This window comes from Chionomys nivalis, chromosome 8 (assembly GCF_950005125.1).
Source record: "Chionomys nivalis chromosome 8, mChiNiv1.1, whole genome shotgun sequence".
NCBI lineage: Eukaryota > Metazoa > Chordata > Mammalia > Rodentia > Cricetidae > Chionomys > Chionomys nivalis.
The window spans coordinates 37,686,221-37,707,945 of record NC_080093.1 but is presented as its reverse complement, the minus strand read 5'-3'; the positions used below and the strand labels follow the sequence as shown (position 1 = coordinate 37,707,945).

Here is a 21,725-nt window from a genome sequence, read left to right as displayed (position 1 = left end):
TCCATTGCTCCAATGTGGGTCTCTGTCTCTGTCTCCATCCATCGCCAGATGAAGGTTCTATGGTGATATGCAAGATATTCATTAGTATGGCTATAGGATCGGGCCATTTCAGGTTCTCTCTCCTCAGCTGCCCAAGGACATCCAGTTTATGGGATAAAACTGGACTCTCTGAACATGGCAGACAATGAGGGCTGCTGAGAAGCCAAGGACAATGGCACTGGGTTTTGATCCTACTGCATGTACTGGCTTTGTGGGAGCCTAGCCTGTTTGGATGCTTGCCTTTCTAGACCTGGATGGAGGGGGGAGGACCTTGGACTGCCCACAGGGCAGGGCACCCTGACTTCTCTTAGGACTGGAGAGGGAGAGGGAGGGGAGTGGGGTGTGGGGAGTGGGGGGGAGGGAAAAGGAAGGCGGGGAGGAGGCAGAAATTTTTAATAAAAAAAAAAAAAACAGAAAAAAATTTATTCAGCCAAAAAAATCATGTTCCGGATGTAACCAGATTTCCTCCAAGATTAACAGAGAACACTGGCCAGACACATCTGATACAATTTAAAAGGCAAAATTAAAACACAGTGAAGTTTATCCCAAAGTTTTCGGAATGACATTGACTCTCCTTTTTTAGTGAGATGAATATATCAATGTATTTCATGGAACTGTCCAGTACTTCAAATACTTAAAAAATGTTCAAATATACTTACTTCACTCTACCAGCTAGAACTATTGGATACATTTAAACATTAACTTCCCCTGTGTTGTTCTGGTTTTCTGGGATTCAAACCTTGGGCTTCACTCATGATAGGCAGGTGTGCGCTTTGCCATAGCTCTGAATTTCTCAATTAATCCTGAGGACAATACCTAAAATAGAGAGTGCTGTTTTCAGGACTCACGAGTGGAGAATGCATTAGAGAGAAGCAGTAGCATATCTTATTTCTTATAGGTGGCCAAGAGTTTACTAAAATCCAAACCCAAGCATTTATCCCACTGAATGTGAACTTGATTTGCCTTCAATGATATTGTTTATTTTGGGCTGAGCAAAGTTCTGTATTGTGGAAAGTACATTCAGTATGTCCATGACCTGGTTTCAGTCTCCAGGATCCAAAAAGAAAAAATGAAGTCTCCTAGACATAAAATGTGCTGAAAGATCTTATAATTGGGTAAATTTAATAAATGCTCTCTAGGGAGATATAGGGTGAGAATGTCATATTTTTAAACTAACTACAATATTTGACATACTTAATTATTTAAAAAAAACATAAAATAATATCATCCTTGTAGAATAAGAATTCAAAATAACAGCAGTTGATTAAATTTGGGAGTGTTTCCCTATTCCCTTCTATGTGGTTAGTTCAGAACATTTATCATTCACAAGTTACTTTTAGCAGTGAACCTAAGTAAGGTATGCCTTATAATTACACAGAATTTACCAGTTTTTATTCAACATCTATCAAGGCAAGCTGTTTTAGAAACTGTGTTTTGAGACAATGTAAAATTGCTCAATTTTGCTTTCTAGTGGAATTTCCCGTTGCTCATGTTCATTTGGAAGATAGGCCCTGCCCTTGCCTGTGGGAACACAGTGATCGTCAAACCAGCAGAGCAAACCCCTCTCACTGCTCTTCATATGGCATCTTTAGTAAAAGAGGTAAGTCTCCAGAGTCTAAATGTGCAGGTAAATTCAGGGTCCCCCGTTCACCTTACAGCCTGCTTTGCACTGCGGTGAGCTTCACGGATCACACATGGCTTCTGCCCAGTCATGGAGAAGAAAGCAGCGGAACTACAAGCTGTGACTTTTGCCAGCCAATACAAGTGTGTCTCCACATAAGTAATGACAGCGGCTTATAGCCAGTTACCTTGTAATCCATTACTTATATTGCTCCAGTCTCATGAACGTAATTCCTGAGGACATAATGACATTCTTTCCATTGCTGAAATGTGTGTTGTCACTGCTGCTGGGTTGTTGTTGTGAATTCCTCCAGTTATTTTACTTTGAATGTGACTGAAGGTTAGAGGCCACATGTGCCAATATGTTTGTTGTAACATTGGGTCACTTGTCCATCACAGCTTCAGATAAAGTTTCTTTCCTGTTCAAAGTGCACAGAGTACATGACACTTTAATTAAACAAAATGAGTGATTTCACCCTTTAAAAACAACTTGCTGGTTTCTTCTCTTAATATAATACCAAAAAGTCAAAAGGGCAACTTAGAATTTTGAAATCTGAAACAATATCCTTAAGATATTTTTCATTTCAATTTGAAATGGACAAAATTTGTCAAAATGAGGCATTTTTGATTCAAATACCTTGAAATCTTAGTATGCCCATCAAACTAGTGCCTCTGTCTTTGTTGCGTTCAGTGGAACAGGAATCACACTGTACTATCATTCTGGTATGAGAGGCTTTGCTATGCAATGTCTTCCTGATAAACAACACCTCTAGGGATTTGTAGCTTTGCTACTCTGCTTGGAAAGTCAAGAGTGAAAAACTGAAAATGTGCCCTCTCTTTAGACTTTTAGCTTTGTTGAGGATACTAAATGCTTTCTTTCTGAGTACATACTTTATCATATTTTTTCTGGCTCCCTTCTCAAGGAGTTCCCCCTTCTGACAGTTGACACAGCTAATCATTGCAACTACAATGTTGGAAGAAGGTGTTTCTCCATCTTATCACCTTTGAGCACATTTTCATATAGAAAAGGAAAGGAAATGATAATAGTAAAGAATAAATACTTAAGTGAAGTTTTCTTGGTAGAAAAAAACTTTAAAGTTAGAAGAAGAAAACAGTTTCTGTCGTGTAGTCACCTCTATTGAGAATTAAATTCTTGATTGTTGACTGTCTGCCTCTTAACTTGCAGGCAGGGATTCCTCCTGGCGTGGTGAACATTGTTCCTGGTTATGGGCCAACTGCAGGGGCAGCCATCTCCTCTCATATGGACATCGACAAGGTGGCCTTCACAGGATCAACACAGGTAGTGCCAGTCTCCAGGTGCCTCCTCTCTAATGAGAACAAGCCTGGTCTCCACAGCTGGTTCTCCGCCAACACTTCTTCAAACAACTTTGTTTCAATGATTTGTTACTTACCCTGTCCTTGAAATATGTTTATAAAGCACAAAGTGGGTGAGTTTAGGATAAAAGAAAATAACTGCTACTAATTCAGAATGATTGCAATTTTCAAAGTGTTTCTTGTTATCTCTTAGAAATATAGGCTCTGGGCTTTCAGATGAGTGGGAAAGTGGATGGTAATGCATATAAATTAGACCACAGTGATTTATATGAGTGAATGTAAGTACAACCTCTACATTAAGAAAATCAAATAGTAGAGTCTCAACACTAGCATCTTGCTTGTACTACGTACCCAACATACCTTGATAGGTAGAGAAATTCCTCTTCCTTCCATGTTTATGATGGAGAGCCTTAGTGTTCTGTGCTTCTGATGTCACCATTCAACTGATACAAAGTTGAAAAACAGGAAACAGCCCCAAAACCCTATGAGAAGAAGTGGCAGGTGGAGGGAGAGAAAAAGGCTTGAATATAGTTCTGGATATTGCATGAGCTTCGATTATAAACAAAAAAAAATGTAGAAAATATGCTATTTCAAGCAAAGTCATGTTTGAGTCACCCTACTTGGCCATCACTTATTAGTTAATTACTCAACAGAAAAGATAACTGCGTGCTTCATCTGCATAGGTGATAAATAAGCAAGAATAGACTATACCAAGCAATCCACACCTACAAAAAGATAATAGGATGGAGAAGGCAGAAGATCAAGGAAAGGAAATCTCAGCTGAAGCCAGACAGGTGCCAAAACTTGATGGAGGTGTTGAGGAATGGTTTCTCTCTTAACTACTTGAGGACTGAGAAGCAAGAACAGCTTTCAAAATAAGCTAAACTTAAATTTGATTTTCTTGTAATCATAGTTAGTTGCTTCAATATTTTGTTAAACTTCTCAGAGAGTTGAATTGATAAACATTAATTCTATTTGTATTCTATTCTTGATCTTCTAAAACACATTTTCATTTTTTTTCCATAGACTGTATAAAAATAGTTCATGGTGCAAAGTCTTTGAGATATGTTTTTTTTAATTGCTCCATTCAGGATTTTCTGTGGTATAAAAAAAATATGAGGATGTCTAACACATGGTGATAACTTCTGTAGTGGTGATGCTGTAGGTTAATAGATCAAGGAAGGAAAGGGCAGGCAGATAGAATCTTGAGATCTCCACTCGTCTGCAATGGGGACTCAATGGGCATATCTGGGTCTAAAACCTGTGCTGACTTCTCCAGGCCATCGGTGCTGAAGGCTTCTAGTCCTGACCCCAGATGTAGCATGAATGCTCAATTATCATAAATGATCCTAATTCATGCACCATTTTGAGGCCTCTTTATATGAACCCTCCCCCCAATAAACATTGAAATTAGGAGATCAGGCAACCTCAGGTTCAAATTCCAATTTAACTCTCTTAGTATTATGTATCTAAAAAATTAAGTATCTTGGCCAAATTTCAATTTCTTTATTTGAAAAGGTGAATATAATATCTATTTTCTCAGTTTTACATAATAAAAAGGAGAGCCTGAAGAATAAGACATTTAACACCCCCCTGAGAACTCAGGAAATATCCTGGTCACTGTTTCCTTTTCCCAGGTTTTGGTTTGCCTGTGGGCATCTGCACCTCTCACCTGAACCCAGTGTTCCCACACTGCCTCGGTGCTCCTATCTGAAGTGCTAAGAAAATCATGAGTTAAACAATGTTTCCGTCTGTGTTCCCACTGTCTGATAATCAAGAGCATATGTGTCCTTGCAGATTCATCTCTTTTTCTTGTCTGGCTAGTCTCAAAGACTCTGTTGTTCAGGGTTAGCCACACAATGGTGGCCTCTAAATAGTAGAATGATAACAACACCATTTTCGAAGCCACAATAAGGGGAAACATAGCATTAGCCCAACACAAGCGCTCTGTGGAAACTTGTTTATTCGTTTTTCTCAAAGTTTGTTACCTGTTTTATACTAAAATTCCTGAGCCATTTTTAATCCAGAAGCAAATGATAGATTGATTGCATCTCTCATGGTCACAATAATGAAATGATCTAACAAAAATTTTCATGTAATTTAGACATTAAAAAATTTTAAAGAACTCATTTTTAAAAGAACTGTACCCACACTGTGTAAGCATAGTTTCCCGAACACAGCTCACCTCTACTTCACATGGGATACCACAAGAGGATGAGTAGTTTGGGTTTTGACCATTCTCGTGTCCTCTTTGGGAAAATTAAATTTTACTGTTTCAAAGTAAGAGGATATAATAATGGGATAAAAATTACTTGCTGTTTTTCTGAGAAAATTCAAGCAAGCTTCAAATTGTCCACCTGAAACTGCGACAAATGTAAAATCTTTATTCCACCCTCATATTTCTAACCAGCTTTCCTATTCATTCTTTGGCATGTGTAGCTTTAGAAATTTTCTTCTAGTCTTACTCCATTAACCATGACAAACGTTAGCTGTGTTAGGAGAACTTTTCTACTAATTTGATTAGGTAACTCCAGAAAGGTTAAATTTGTTATATAGAAAACACTAACTTCTTAAATAAAAACAGTCACAGAGACTGTGCTACAGAGACTCAGCATGGTGGCACACACCACTACCCACACATGGGAAGCAAAGTAGGAAAATCACAAGTTTGAAATCAGACTGAGCTATACAGGGATACACTGTCAGCAATAAAAAAAGGACAAAAAAGGAAGGAAGGCAGAAGCATGAAAGAGAAGTAGGGAAGGCAAATTTCAGGTAGGGCTTCTCCAGGACATGACTAACTTGTTTATGTCTATTCATTTAATTTTAGCAATCAAATTTAAGCTTATAAAATTAGTAATAATATGAAAATCTTAGTAGAATGAATATCTTTTCTGTAATGCATAATTGCAATGCAGTATCCACATAGAAATGATCTCAACACTCTGATATGACAGAAATAGTTATCCAGTATGTGGAATAGCACAAGAAACACAGAGGATTAAAGAAGCAAAATATAATGAGTACCTCTAGAAGACAGGGCAAATGTTTTTTTTTTATTAGAATGTGATTGTGGTATACATAATGAAGTCCAAGTCATTATAAAAGCTGGATTTAGGGATGGAAAAGAAAAACTATTGTTTAGAAAATAGCTTTCAATCAAACAGATCTAAAAAAAAAGAAAAGAAAATGAAATTAATGTCATCTATTAGATGAGGGAAGTAGAATTAGGGAAGAAATTGGAACGGGAGGATTACAGATAAGGGCAGAAGGAACACAGAGCTCGGCGCCAGTCTTTTCAGTATCGATTGTGCAGAGTGAGCACATGTGTAGGAGAGATGGAAGCCCAGCCCAGAGTGAAGGGGATACTGAGATCCATAAACAGTGAGCATACGGTGAGAAGCACACGGGGACATAGAAGATGGCAGACTAGTGGGAAATTTTTTGCAGATATGTATGATACCATTTAGGGCATTCCAGGTGTATTTTCACATGTTTCTTTGGGAGACTAGGAAAAAAGAATCCCACTCATCTAGAGTCATCAGAGGAGGGCTCAAAGAGAATCTGTGCTAAGAGATGAACCCAAACTAAGGAGGAACTGAGTTCTCCAAATGTCACCAGAGGGATAAGAATTCAATATGCGATGTGTTTGGGGGTATTTCTGGTCAAACACAGAAAGAAAGTTATGATGAAAACGAAAAGTAAGATATCTGTCCACACATGAAAGTCAGCTCTCTCAATTACAGTGTCTCCGCTCTTGTCCACAAACATTTTCTGATTTGTCTCGTATTTGCTGATTTCATGGTGGAGGCTTTCACACCTGATGTTGCCAGGTCCTGAACACCAGCATTTCATGTTTCTTCCGAATGAAATTACATGGTGGTGTAAATGTCTTATAAATTGAAAGAATTAAATGAACTTATCTAAATAAGAACAAACTAAGTGTGCTCTGTGATGTTTGATTTCAGGTTGGCAAATTGATCAAAGAAGCTGCAGGGAAAAGCAATCTGAAGAGGGTCACCCTGGAACTGGGGGGAAAGAGTCCTTGCATTGTGTTTGCAGATGCTGACTGTGAGTACAAGTCCTTTGTTAGCATCTCACCTTCTTCCTCCCAATGCCTGATGATGTCACACATCACCTGGAGTCTCACAGGTGATTTTGCTTCAAGGTGTAAGGAATTAAGTCGAGTCTGTGATTATTCTGCAAAGCCTTTGAATTGTTCCATATATTAGATAAATAACACGCAGATAAGGTTCTGTCTTGTGTTGGAATAGCTTGTTCCTTCCCAGTTTCAATCTGAGGTAGTATAAATAAACTGCACCTAGAATCTTGATGTGGTTTTGATAATACTGTATCATCGTATCTTTAATTGGGCATAGGACATGAGATACTTGAGCCATTTGGAGCCAAAAGGAGTTTTGCTGTCAGAAATTTTATAATTTCTTTCTGCCTTCACTCAGGACCATTTAGAAGAAGAATAGAGAATAATGTATTTAAATAATATTCTGTTTAAATAATTTCTTCTTTTTTCCAATTAATGTTAGTGAACTTAAAATACATTGAGTTTATCATTTGTATGTGAACCCATCCATAAAATTCCAAACTATTCTGATTTTACTAACAAATGAAATCGTCAGGTTACTGATTTCAGAGTAATTTCACTAAAATTTATGGTCTAGCATTCCTTCAATAGTTGCATAATTACAGTGAGACTCTAAGCATAAATAGTTCATCAAGTTTGCTGTTGTGACTGTTGTGCTCCTCACTGGAGATTTTAAAACTTATTTTCTGGTTATTGCACAACACATGGCACGGTCCCCAGTTTATTATTATCTAAAATCTCCTCACTACAACTGAATCAGTAACTCTTGGCTCACATGTGACTTCAGAAATTCTGAGAAAGTAGCGATAGGAGATTGTGACCCATCTCTCAAGGGCACTGGGAATTCAACTCCAGTACACCAGCAGAGCTCCAAGTGCGTTTAATCACTCAGCCATCTCTTCAGGGTGAGTGTATGTGCACACACGCACAAGTGTGTGCTTTAGAAAACATTTCTGCTTTAATGTAAATGTTTCCTTTGCAGTGAACATGGCTGTTGAGTTTGCACACCACGGTGTGTTCTACCATCAAGGCCAATGTTGTGTCGCAGCATCTAGAATTTTTGTTGAGGAATCAGTTTATGATGAGTTTGTGAAAAGGAGTGTTGAGCGAGCTAAGAAATACGTTCTTGGAAATCCTCTGACCGCAGGAATAAATCAAGGCCCTCAGGTAAGTATACAATAGAAAAAGACAAGCATTTCCAATCCAAGTGTAAAGAACTACTAGAACTCATGTTGATAGCATTGACTTTACCTCTTAGCTATGTGCTTTGCTAGTGGACATTATAACTCTGACCTCATTATGTTAAAAAGGCTAATTCCCAATAGTAAAGAAATCATTTTAATTTTGTGTTGGCGAAAAACTTTTACATATCTAGAAACAGTTTAGGAATAATGCTGGGAATGAAACATGTACAGATATAAAGATCTGAGAAGATATCCCAGTGGATAGAGCACTTGCCATGCAAGCATTAGTTCAGAGTTTGAATCCAGCACCCAGATAAAAACTGAATGTATGTGGTAGTTGACATTTAGCCCCAAAGTTCAGGAAATAAGGCAGGAATTTTCCAGGGCAAAGTGACTAACTAGAACAGTCAAACTCATAAGTTCTGAGTTCATGGAGATAGCTTATTCTGCTGTGTTTGCCAATGAGTACACACCACATACACATAACACACAAGAAGAGGAGAATTTGCCAATACTATCAGCTTCTTGCCTTTTTCAATCAGTGTGCTTTTTGATTCCTATTACAGTTCACTCCAATTTTAGGATACTTCAGTTAGACATATCCACATAACACCACAACTTAGCTTTATTGCCCATTATGTAGCAATATCAGTGTCTTGGCTTTTAAAGCAACCCTTGGGATTCCACAACAGAACACCAATGATGAGACAATCTTTGAGGAATGTTCTTTGGAATATTGCACATTGAAGATTTTGGAGCAATAGGTTGACAAATACCATGCCAAATTTTCTCAGTTAAAGGCTAATAGCAGCTAGCATTTACTCTAACAAAGTGTAGAGGCTGAGTTAAGTGTAGTTAGAAAGCACATCTGACAAGGTTTTCTGATCATTTCAATACTGGGAATATTAGCAGAGTCCAACAATGTAAAGATTGCCAGTTGTCCATTCAAGACAGAAAATAAACCAATACCAAACATGACCCCTCTTTTTAGCCCCCTTGTCTCTAATTTTCCATCTATTTGAACCCTGTCTCACTTCAGGCAGGCTGTTTGCGCAAATCTTTTGAATCCAAGACTCATCATTCACCTCCTCCTACTTTGAAAACTTGGGTAATCGGAAACCCACATGTCTCAGCAAGTATGTTAAGTGTTCAGTGCTTCCGATTTTTCCAAACAGAAATCTGATCTCTTTTTAATTCTTTCTTATGCAAAATATTATTTCAAACAAGATACCTCTGTGATAATGGCCATATAATTTAGAAGTGGTTCATTTAATGAAGCAGGAAGATGATAACTGTTTTTTGTTAGAAACTGGAATGCAGCCTACTGCACTGAATGGAGCAAGACCCCAACCTGTTGTTTGAAAGGGCATTCTGAGCAGTACACATGACCCAAGAATAGGCATATTCCCTGACGTGGGATTCCCTTTGTATGCTGTGAATACCATTGGTTAATAAAGAAACTGCCTTGGCCCATTGATAGGGCAGAACTTAGGTAGGTGGTGAAGCCTAAACTAAATGATGGGAGAAAGAAAGGCAGAGTCAAAAAAAAGTCATGTAACCCTGCCAGAGACAGACACCGAAACCTTGCCAGTAGGCCACGAGCCTCATGGTAAAATATAAAATAAAGGAGATGGGTTAATTCTAGATATAAGCGCTAGCTAGCAATACGCTTAAGTAATTGGCCAAGCAGTGTTTTAAGTAATATAGTTTCTGTGTGATTATTTTGGGGTTAAGCGTCTGGGAATCAACAAGTAACCTCTCTCCTTACTACAGTTCCCTCTCTGAAGAATAAAGGTCTCCTATAGTCAAAAACACCTGCTTCTCATGTGACATACTCACTGGACACAGATCAAAGTCTTCTTTTTCCCGTCACTCTTTTATCTCCGTAAGGACTAAGTTTTCAGGCGTATGTGTTAAATCATTAACACATTTCTTCCAAGGCGAATACATGACAGATGTGTGAAAGGTCCAGTCACTGTGCTTAGTAAATGTACTAAATTTACAGACCCTTACACTTTTCTTTCCAAAAACTTCACAGGAAAAACACAACCGAGAATAGGCAGAATGAGCTGAACCTCTGCTGAACTGACTTGAGGGTATCCTGGATGTTAGAGTTGTTGAATGCAGTGATTCTCTACCTGTGGGTCACGACTATTGGAAACACATATTTCTCGTGGTCTTAGGAAGTGAGTCACCATTAAGTAGCAAAACTGCAGTTATGAAGTAACCAGAAAAATAAATTTGTGGCTGGGAGTTCCTAAGACTATCAAAAATATGTGTTTTCCAATGGTTGCCACTCACATATTGAGGACCACTGATATAATGGCTTTCATTTACTTTCCTTCTCTCTATTTCTTTCAATTAGATTGACAAGGAACAACATGATAAAATACTCGATCTCATTGAGAGTGGGAAGAAAGAAGGAGCCAAACTGGAGTGTGGTGGTGGACGCTGGGGGAACAAAGGCTTCTTTGTTCAGCCCACAGTGTTCACCAATGTTTCGGATGAGATGCGCATTGCCAAAGAGGAGGTAATAGTTCAACTCTACGTGATTCTGTTTCTGGGCTTGTCACGTTCTTCTGTATTTAACCCATGTCCCTCTAAAACCCACAGCTCCTTGAATAGTGTTCCCCTGAAATGCTTGCTGGTAAACCCTTAAGTAATTTGAGATCAAGAAGGATCAATGAGAAATCCAATTGTCTACAATTAGTTTATGTCACACACAGAACAAAGTTCACAGAAGCTTCTCTAGGTGCTTCATTCACAGCCTTAAAGGAATGGGAAATGGCCCTGCCATTTGTCAAAATAGAAACAAATGTGCACACCATTGCATTACATATGCCAGGCACTGAACAACATACTCTGGATGATCTCAGTCATGGAAAAAATAGATAAATAAACAAACAAATAAGTACATAAATAAATGAAAATAAAAAGTCAAACTTTCAGAGACAGAGTGGACTGGCTTTGTATGGGAAGTGAAAGTGAGTTCTGGAGGGCGGTGCAATCTAAGTAGCATCAATAAGGATGGTACCCAGGTTTTCAACGAATAATTAAGAGGAACTAGTTCGTGATTAACATGGTAGCTAATATATATCATGAGTCTGAGGACTTTTAATATATGCAAAGATATGAGCATTTGTCTTGGACAATTACAATGACATGTACTACACTACAAAGGCAATCATAATTTAAACATATGTCCCTGATATGGCAGGGGATCTGAGAGGCTATTATCGTTACCTACACAATGTCAGAAAATACAGAGAAAAGGGGACTATTTAGCTGTGCCAGAAGAGGAAATAAATATAAAGAACAGAATAAAACCATCATATGTGAATCATACAATACATTTAGATTGTTTGTATCATTTCACTCCTCAACTGCATTTGAATTTCTGCACTTATTGGCCAATCCTCTTTGATTAGAGCTATTGTTCTTGTAGAACTTGATTAACATGGATGAGAAGGACAGTAAAGCAGAAAATAATCTTCATTCAAGAAGCATTTGCTGTGCTTCTATAATGTGCTCACTAGAATAGCTCATCTATCTGCTGCTTCGAAATAGGAGCCCAGGGCCTAGACTGCGAGTTGCTGCAACTTGCAGCAAATCCACCATAACCCTGCTCCAGTTGTTTTTCTTTCCAGTAGTCACACCATTTTGCTTCCCAGTTACAGGGTCATGAGAGAGTTTAGAACCCCAGGGTCTGCCCCAGCCTACAGGGAGGTGTCACTAACTCCCCCCATGATATTCCAATAGACTCAGAACCAGAAAACCTTTTGACACCTCTGAGTTTTTGCCAACCATGCTCATATTTCCCAGGAGAGTATACTAACATTCCAAGATCTCTCTCTTTTATTTAAGTTTGATTAATAACTTTTCAAAGTACAAAAGCTTAATATCTCTGAGAAAACACAAGTGCTTCTTCTTACCTGTGCAGTGAGATATAGACTGAGTTGTATGGGGGCTTTATTAACTAGATTCCAGCAAAAGTGAAAGACTGGCTCACACTAGAATAATCAAGTGTGATGGTGGCCACTGCTAGGGACCTCTGGCTTTAATGTAGATTAGTTCCAGAGTTAGGCTTCGACTAAGGAGTCATTTTGTTCAGTACTGGTGCATAGCATTCAGTGTGACACTTGGAAATAAAAATCTGTGTTATATTACACAGTATTTATAATCATGAAATGCTATAAACATAATAAAATGGATGATATTTAAATCAATGACACACTGGTGTTCAAAGCATAAACATTGTTCTCAGTCATTGTCTATTTGTTACTCGTAGAGCACAGGACTGCTTTCTTGATCATGCTGTCTTGTACAATAACTTGAGCAACAAAGAAAACTAGGCTTAGATGTCTCCAAAGAAATGATACATTTAGTGATTTGCTGTTTGGTCCTTACATTTTGGGGCACTCTGTCACAGCATGTATGAATAAATGCTGCACGAAGATTGGTGTGTGCTCCATAGAGACAATCACACATGATCACATGTTTCCATGTTCACTGACCATGGTCGTCTGTTTTGATCTTTACACACAGGTCTAAAGTGAGAGAGCTTAGCCCATGGAGAATGGCTTCTAGGGAAGCATATGATGTACTGTATATACTGTTAATCTATTTTTGTGTTATTTGTGTGTAGATATTTGGACCAGTGCAGCAAATCATGAAGTTTAAATCTATAGATGATGTGATCAAGAGAGCGAACAATACTACCTATGGCCTTGCAGCTGGAGTCTTCACAAAAGACCTGGATAAGGCTGTCACTGTGTCTTCTGCTCTTCAGGCCGGGGTAGTGTGGTAAGTGCATCTGAAGTAAGCTGTGCCCTTCCTGTATGGCCTCCTTCAGACTTGAATACTCATTTGAAATTATCAGACCGACTAGAAAAGTAATTGTCTTTTTTTCAAGCCAAATTAACTTTATCCAACTTTTTCAAGTTACCTCTCTAAAACATTTTATGCATGTTACTTTGTACAGTGTCAAAATTACTAGATAATTATTTTCAAGGTATGGAGTACTATTTTGAACAGCGGAGGTAAAAATTGTTGTGTTCAAGTTTATGTTAGATAATATTCTGGTACCTTATGTATGTGGAAAGTTATTACTGCTGCTGATGTTGTCTTTATTATATTCCACAACGAATACTAGACCTTGTGCCCTGTAGAGTCTATACAAGTGCTCTAGCCCTCAGAACTGTCTCCAGTTTTATTATATATATGCACATATATATGTGTGTGTATACATATATATGTATATATAATATATTATGTATAAATATAAAATAATAATATTACATTATATATATACATATATATATAATGTTAGATTTGAACTTATCGAGTTGCTGAGTCTGTCTTTGAACTCACTCTTTGGTTCAGATTAGCTTTGAACTCATCATGTTCCTGTGTCAGGGTCATGAGTAAGTTGGATCCTGGGTTTGCATCCAAGGCAAGGTGGTGCTCAGCTTGTATATTAGGGTATTTTTTTTTTGTATAGTAAATTCTTATTCTAGGATTTTTATGTCACTTTTTATGTCATGATTTTAGGACCATTATAAATTTATGAAGCAATTTTCACTCACTTTTGACCTAATCTGTCTTCAGCTTTTATACTTCAACTTACATTCTCAGCTGTGCCTCTCAAACTGCTGCTTTGCCCAGCCAGCTCTGTACCCTGGACTGTTTCCTCAGCAACCTTTTTCTCATCAAGCCTTCCTTCCCTCAGTCCTAGCAATAGAGCAGGCTTATTTCCCTTTTCTCACCTAGTACAGTTAAGGAAAATCAGGCATCAAAACACATCGTAAAAACACAACCAAGCAATTCTTTACCCTCCTTCCCGCTTGAAAAATCTTTTCTTCCATCAAAGGAAATCACCAGTTAGTCACTAATAACTCAAAATTGCAATCTATTTCTTAAATTCATCATTTAAGCTTACCTGAAAGCTCTTATTTATTAATCATATCTATGGTAAAAGCAGGAACTTGCTGAGGTTAAGGAACTCATGGAGACCTTGCAACGACTAGCATAGTGAGAGCCAGGCCCTCACAACCTCTAATAAGTCCTCTTAAATCAGGCACACAAACATACACTCTAAATAATAGACAGACAGACAGATAGAGAGAGAGACAAATAAATTTTACAGAAATAGGAAAGTGGAGTTAGAGTTGACTCACCAATGAAGAGAAGTTTCTGCTCTTGCAGATGATCCAAACTCAGCTCCCAGCACTCGAGTTGGGCACCTCACAACCTGGAACTGCACACTTCTTTTCCTGGTACACTGGCCCCTCCCTCTGCTGTAATTCAGATGAATCCATTTTTATAACTATTGACACTAATAGTGGTACCATTTATTTGTTCCTAGGTAATATATGTGTTTGCTTTCTGCCTTGTAAATTACAGCACTGCTTTATTCCCCTCTTATCCCATTAAGTATACAACACTGAATAATAGACCTTAAAGTGACTTAAAGACTTAAAGAGACCTCTGAGTCTTTCAGTTCCCACTTTGTAATTATGGGGTAAGTTAAGAATTATTTGTAATATCCTTTTCTTCCTTGCTTCAGGGTAAACTGCTATATGGTCTTGTCAGCCCAGTGCCCCTTCGGTGGATTCAAGATGTCTGGAAATGGACGTGAATTGTAAGTAAAACCTTGTGTTACAAACATATTTTTGTGAAAAGGATTGTCACTCCAAGGAGACTGATCCATTTTCACCACCTTAAGTGAAGTATGCCTGCATTCTTCCTTGGAGTTTCTTACTACAGAATATCATTTAAAATTTTGGAAGTACTACCAAAGTGCAGAAGAGCAACTGCATAAGGAGTATACTTTATTAAGCGCTTTTTGCTCATAAGGAACTGGGCTAAGTACCCGCCATGATAGCTGAATTGTTGCATGCTTTTAGTATTGTCTATGATATAAGTGACAATAGGCTATTAGGGAAAAAAAAATTTTAGAAAGTAAAAGAATAAACCGGAAATCTAGGAATGCATTTAAATAAATGGGGGAACATTCTAGGTCTTTAAATATAGCACTAAAATGAATTAAAGTTGTCTTATCCCAAAATAAAATGCTTCTGGTGACATTTACCTAAAAACTGGTGCATGTGTTAAGGAGTTTGCTGAAAAATGTCTCCAGAAAAGTGACTTTCACTAATGACTCTCAAGAATTAGACTTAGTATTTGGGAGACAGATGCAGGCAGATCTCTGAGATTTCAAAGCCAGAATGGTCTACATAGTGAGTTCAAATTGTCATCTAGGATTATATAGTGAGTCCCAGGCTCTCCAGGATTACACAGTGAAATCTTGTCTCAAAAGAAAGAGAAAAAGAAAGAAAGATAAGAAAAGGAAAATAAAAAAATAAAGAAAAAGAAAAAAAGGTAGAAACAATGAAATCAGATAAAAACAGGGCCCCAAAAAGTCAAAATTAGGGATAAGCAGTTCCTAATACATTCAGTGGTAATCCAGGAAGCCTAAGATTTGATTTCTGAATCTGTGGTCATTGCTGGCACTGGAATAGGTTGCATGACAAAAATCTAGCTCTTTGTAATCCTACTCACTTCACATTTACTTACTTTATCTTGGGAATGTTCCATATTTAATCTCTCTGTACTTCATAGGATATTTCTTTTTTCAGTCAATCAATAAAAATGAGAGCAAGAAGACATTCTTAACAATTGTTCTTAAAACAAGAACTAGGATTTTTTTATTTTACTTTATATTTATCAACTTAAGCAATTTCCCTGCGTCATTGTTAAAGTTAATTTCTTGGCACAGAAGGGAGAGCAGACACGACCTGATCCTAAAGCCTTTCCACGTATTTCATGGTCTGTGGTGAGAAGCATGAGGTCATGCAGAAGTTTAGTGGAAATGCAGTCACAGACGTCATCCTGAGCTGAGCACGATGATCAGCAGCCTATGATAAAATGACCAGCTGATGTGTGCAGTGAGGATTTAGAAGCCCAGAACTCGTAAGGCCTGGAAAGCACAGAACTCATAAGGCATAAGTCATAGACGTTCTGAGCTAAAAAGAACCGTAAGCAGTTATTCCTGTGTTCTGTGTTTGAAAATGTACATGGACCAAACCTAATAGTGTCAGCTTCAAAATGAACAATATTATACATTTGATTCTCCAGTGAGTGCCAAGTGAGATTGCAGCTCTAAACAGAAGGGAAAACAATTTGGCCAAAATAATGGGCTAAATTATCTACCTCTTTCAGAGAAAACACTTGCGAAAATACTATCTTTTAATAGAATTTAGAAAGTTGAATTGAAGTCCTTTAATCACTGTGATAAAGCATTCTCATTGAAGCATTCAAGAATAATTTTCAAAACTTTATTCACAGAGTAATTAATATAAGGAGATTGTGACCCTAGGCAGGATAAGACATCCTCTATATACACAGGAGAAGTATTCAGGAGCAGCGCTGAGTAAGAAGGACCAAAATCCTGCTCCTCTGCAAACCTGTGTGTGTATAGGTGTTATAATATAGAGAATGGTCCCAAGAGCATGCAATTTATCTTCTTACCAAAACAATGCAGAGTATAGCTGAGCGCATTCCTCCTAAATAAATCATTCACCAGGTGGAAAGAAACCAAAATTTCCAAAATTGGTCTGGAGCAAAACCCTGGTTAAATTTTACTTTGGTACCTACAGATTGACTTGTCTCAGCTGCTGTTCACTTGGGGTTGGCTTAGAAGTTTCCATGATGATTATGGAAAGTCAACCTCTGCTGAAATCCCAAGAGCCTGACTCAGGCCACTCTAGTTTCTTTTCTCCCTAAAATTATATACAATCAACCTAAAAGGTAGAAAGACTGGATTGTTGTTTTGCCAAGAATCAAAAGATCCCCTTAAAACTACAGCTTCAGAAGAAGAGAGCCCAGGATGAAAGTAGATCTTGGTGGCTTTCTACCTGCTCAGCACTTCTGTAGCAATGCAGATGGTGAGTGTAGGCTCTGGTAGAGCTGGCAGTTTCGTCTACTGATCTTCAGTGATCATACAGTACAATAGCAGCTACACCTCTTTTACTTGGTAATCTCACAAAATCTGACCAGGTTGAATTACGATTTGAAAAATTAGTTATGTGGTCAAGTAGAGTAATGGAAACAATGGATATTTTCTGTGAAAATAATCAGACTTCTGAATTATTTTAAAGAAAAGACATTTAAGATACTGCTCTGCACTGGGGAGTTTATATTTGGTCATGAAGCTTGTGGTAAGCTAACCACTACATGGACTATACTGTAGTTAGTAAATATTTTACTTTGTCCCTATTCAGATAAGAAAAAAAAACCCTTGCACCAAATTACCAGGGATTATATTTGACTTTCACTGTAATACACAATCATGTTTATATATGCAATTTTCTTTCCTCTCTAGGGGTGAGCATGGCATTTATGAATACACTGAGCTCAAGACTGTCGCAATGAAAATATCTCAGAAGAACTCATAGAGAAGCCAGCAGAGTGAAGAGAAACCCTTCAGCAATTGGACACATCTATAGTCACCAGTAGAGTGCTGTTCTCCTTTAACTCGTTCTTCTATTGATTTCTTAAACATAAGCGATTCATCAGTATTAATGTCACACGTAGAAAACATGTAGCTTAATCTGAAAGAATCACTAGCCTTCTAATATGTGACCCTAATTCATGCCCCAAATGAATAGGATAGATTTAGGTGCACGCTCTTTGTGACTCTGTCATGATCAGGTGCTTTAGTGTAGATACTTGTTTAGGATATTTACTTGGTAAGGAGAACCAGTAGTGATTTAAACTCTGTCCCTCAGTGACCCCTTGAATTACTCAACACACATAATGACCGCAGAGTAGGTTACTCTGTTCCCTGTGGTTATCCCCGCTGAGTGTGGTGAAATGTTTTCTAGAATGTCATGCCTGCTTGTCAAATGAAATTCCTAGCTGGAATTAGAATGTAAAACATAATAAAGGCACCCTTTGCATGATTTTGTTTGTCTGTAATTATGTTGGTATAAGTTTGGGCTATGGCAATAAACTCTACTGGTCAGTCAAAAGCAGTATTAAATTGAGTTAAAGCATGCAATGCAAAACAAGAACAAATAAACAAAAAATTTACTTCTCAGAAGAATTCTTGAAATAGTTGACATATAGTAGAGACAAACATGATTTGTAACTGATTTCCAAATGCCTTAAAAGTTCTGAGCAGATGTGCCATCCCACTAATACTTGATAACTGTCATCTCAAGGTGGTTTATTTCTGGAAAGCAAACACATATACCCCAACATAGCAAAAGAAGGGAGTGTGTAATGGAAATGAGGCTTTTGAAACCCTGCATTCAGTAATGTGCAAAAAGGTAGAGATGAATTCTGAGGGAACAGGGAATAACTTCATGAAGGAATTCAACTAGATTTACAACAAGCTAATTTTGGGGGCATAAAGGGAAAGAAATATCATTTTCTAGTATTATTAGTTATAAAAAAAAGAGCAGAAACATTCTATCACGTGCTCTTCTTCAGTTTACAACTCTATACTGAACTTAAAGTACAGATTCAGAGAAGTCCTATAACTGCTTAGGTGTGTTTTATGATGACATTTCCCCAAATCTGTTTTAGTCATGAGCTTGCTTTTCTGCTTGCCTCCTTTAACACCAAGCTTATTCAGGCAGCCTTGTTAGAAGGTGCTGTGGGATTGGAGCACCGGACTGAAATCTCAAGGTCCAGATCAGGAGCAGAAAGAGAGAGAGCACGAGCAAGGAACTCAGGACCGCGAGGGGTACACCCACACACTGAGACAATGGGGATGTTCTATTGGGAACTCACCAAGGCCAGCTGGCCCGGGTATGAAAACGCATGGGATAAAACCGGACTCGCAGAACATAGCGGACAATGAGGACTACTGAGAACTCAAGAGCAATGGCACTGGGTTTTTGATCCTACTGCACGTACTGGCTTTGTGGGAGCCTAGGCAGTTTGGATGCTCACCTTACTAGACCTGGATGGAGGTGGGTGGTCCTTGGTCTTCGCACAAGGCAGGGAACCCTGATTGCTCTTTGGGTTGACAAGGGAGGGGGACTTGATGGGGGAGGGGGAGGGAAAAGGGAGGCGGTGGCGGGGAGGAGGCAGAAATCTTTAATAAATAAATAAATACATATAAAAAATAAAAAAAGAAAAAAAGAAAAAAAAATAAAACTGATGTGAAATAATTTGAATGAAAGCAAATAAAGAATGGTCCAGTGGTTAGAAAAAAAAAAAGAAGGTGTTGTGGGAAGCACTGCTGCTGGAAGAGGGAGCACTCTGAAGATCATAAGGTCCTCTGAGATGATGCCTTCTTTGTAGTCCCACGTGCCCATTATGCCCTCAAAGTAGGACCTTATCCTTCTAGCCTGTGCTCCCATGTGGAAAGCAACGTGGACTAAAATAAAATCAATAGTATTGTGTGCTTTGGTGTGTGTATTCTAAATGTTCTTAGTTTGACGACTTAAAATTTAAAAGTTAGTGATCTCTAGACCAGCGCTTTCCAGATTCTGATCACAAATAAAATAGTTTATCATGGTCCTGCATCATGACCATGACATTATGACACTTTGATAGCTATCTTCACATAGTTGTGTGAGAATCAACAAAATTCAGTGGCTCCAGCGACCTAAAGTAATTTCAACTCCTATTTTGAGGTCCCAAGACTTACATAAACTTACTAGTTTTGCCAGCATTAAAATTACAGTGTAAGATTTTCAACATAATTACTGCCACTTGGAAATCTGGAGAAATGGAAATCTTGGGAAAACTGAACAGCGTTTGATCATTGAAAATAAAAAAGTTAGAATTGCAGATGAGAGGATGTCATTTTCTTATTTCATCTAATTTTCATTTTCTTAAACCCAGAACAAATCCTCTATTTTCACAAGATGCGTTGGAGTTGTGCATGCATTAGTTAGCAGGCAGTCGCATGAATACTGTGGCAGCACACCTCGCCAGAACATGTCTCATACACCCTAGAGAAGGCTGAGCACAGAACAAGACAAAAGCCAGAAGCAGGTTCCAATATTTGAAAAATCAAGCCTTCCTTGTGTAAATAAGTCTTTGCAGGATTAAACAAAAAGCTCTCTGCTTTGTACTGGCTTCTCTGAAGTGTCTGAACGCTGTGTTTTATTAATTGTATGAAAACCACACCAGCAGTAATTCTTAAAGCCTTTCCTTAATAATTTGTGTGTGGGCGATTTTATGAAGAATTTAGCTTTGCTATGGTAAATATGACTTCGTTATCTACAATGTTGATGTAGTAAGAGATTTTCATTTTCACTTATACTAAGCTAATTGGCAGAAATTGGTATGTTCCATCCAGGGAAGAAGGGCACCAAACCTCAGATACAGGTTATTGAATGTCTCCTCTTACAGAAATTTTTCTCTCCTCCCCCCCCCTTTTTTTTTTTTTTTTTTTTTTTTTGGTTTTTTGAGACAGGGTTTCTCTGTGGTTTTGGAGCCTGTCCTGGAACTAGCTCTTGTAGACCAGACTGGCCTCGAACTCACAGAGATCCGCCTGCCTCTGCCTCCCGAGTGCTGGGATTAAAGGCGTGCGCCACCACCGCCCGGCCCTCTTTCCCCTTTTGTATCTTCATTTCTCCTTCATTCTTTTTTTTAAAGACATATACTTCTGTAACTATTTTTGAAATAGCCTCATTGAAATTTGTGAATGGTGGTGATTTGATTATTTCTTAATATTTACACAAAACAGAACTGACTTAAGATAGAGATCTTACTTGTATTTTCTGTAACTCAGAAAAAAGTGATTACCTAAAAATCCCCATTCGTTAAGCAATTGAGTCTCCTTCCCATAGAATCTGCTTATCACTCCTCATATCTTTCTTATAAAGCCCAGTAGCCTATTTTTCAGTGTGTTGAATACTTCATTGTTGAAATTTACCCACCCCAAAGCAGTTCTAAAGCAGGTTTCTGAACTGGTTCTTCAATTCTGGTTTATCCCAAAGGGAAAAATGGTTCGCAATCATAGTTGTGAAAAACAATTCCCAACCACAAGAAACTCAAATTTCTCACCTCATGTAGTATCTACAGCAAGGCAAGAGCAGAGCCCCTGAACATCCAACCCCATTCAGTGTTCAATAATTTCTTGAGATGGATGCACTATGAACGATTTCACCTAGTGTTAGGATTTTAGTTGGACTTTTTAAAAGTTATTTACTCAAAGATTTGTTAGCTCTAGGAAAATATGAGAAGGTGCAGAAATGGCTTAAGCGAGTAACTTAGTTTCTAACTTAGTTTTAAATAATTTCAAGCTTGCAGAAGAGCAGCAGGAGCAGTGAAACGAACTCTCCTACATCATTTACTTACTAATCTTAGGTATTTTCTAGCCTTGACTCTATCAGACCCATTATCTACACAGAGACCTATTTCCCTGTAGGAATATTTTGTAGATATTAGAAAGTCAGCCCAAGTTACCTCTCCAGTTCTAT

At 38.1% G+C, this 21,725-nt stretch overlaps 1 protein-coding gene across 3 annotated transcripts in view; it reads left to right on the top strand.

Moving 5' to 3' along the window:
- Positions 1 to 18,242, top strand: part of LOC130879654 (aldehyde dehydrogenase 1A1) — a 127,679-nt gene extending 109,437 nt beyond the window's left edge. For all 3 annotated transcript variants that reach the window (XM_057778382.1, XM_057778384.1, XM_057778381.1), the window contains 8 exons: positions 1,511 to 1,639; positions 2,846 to 2,959; positions 6,963 to 7,065; positions 8,079 to 8,263; positions 10,646 to 10,810; positions 12,926 to 13,083; positions 14,846 to 14,920; positions 17,663 to 18,242. In XM_057778382.1, the coding sequence (XP_057634365.1) occupies positions 1,511 to 1,639; positions 2,846 to 2,959; positions 6,963 to 7,065; positions 8,079 to 8,263; positions 10,646 to 10,810; positions 12,926 to 13,083; positions 14,846 to 14,920; positions 17,663 to 17,735 (1,002 nt within the window). In that variant the 3' untranslated portion in view covers positions 17,736 to 18,242. The remainder of the gene's footprint in view (positions 1 to 1,510; positions 1,640 to 2,845; positions 2,960 to 6,962; positions 7,066 to 8,078; positions 8,264 to 10,645; positions 10,811 to 12,925; positions 13,084 to 14,845; positions 14,921 to 17,662) is intronic.
- The last annotated feature ends 3,483 nt before the right edge of the window (positions 18,243 to 21,725 follow it).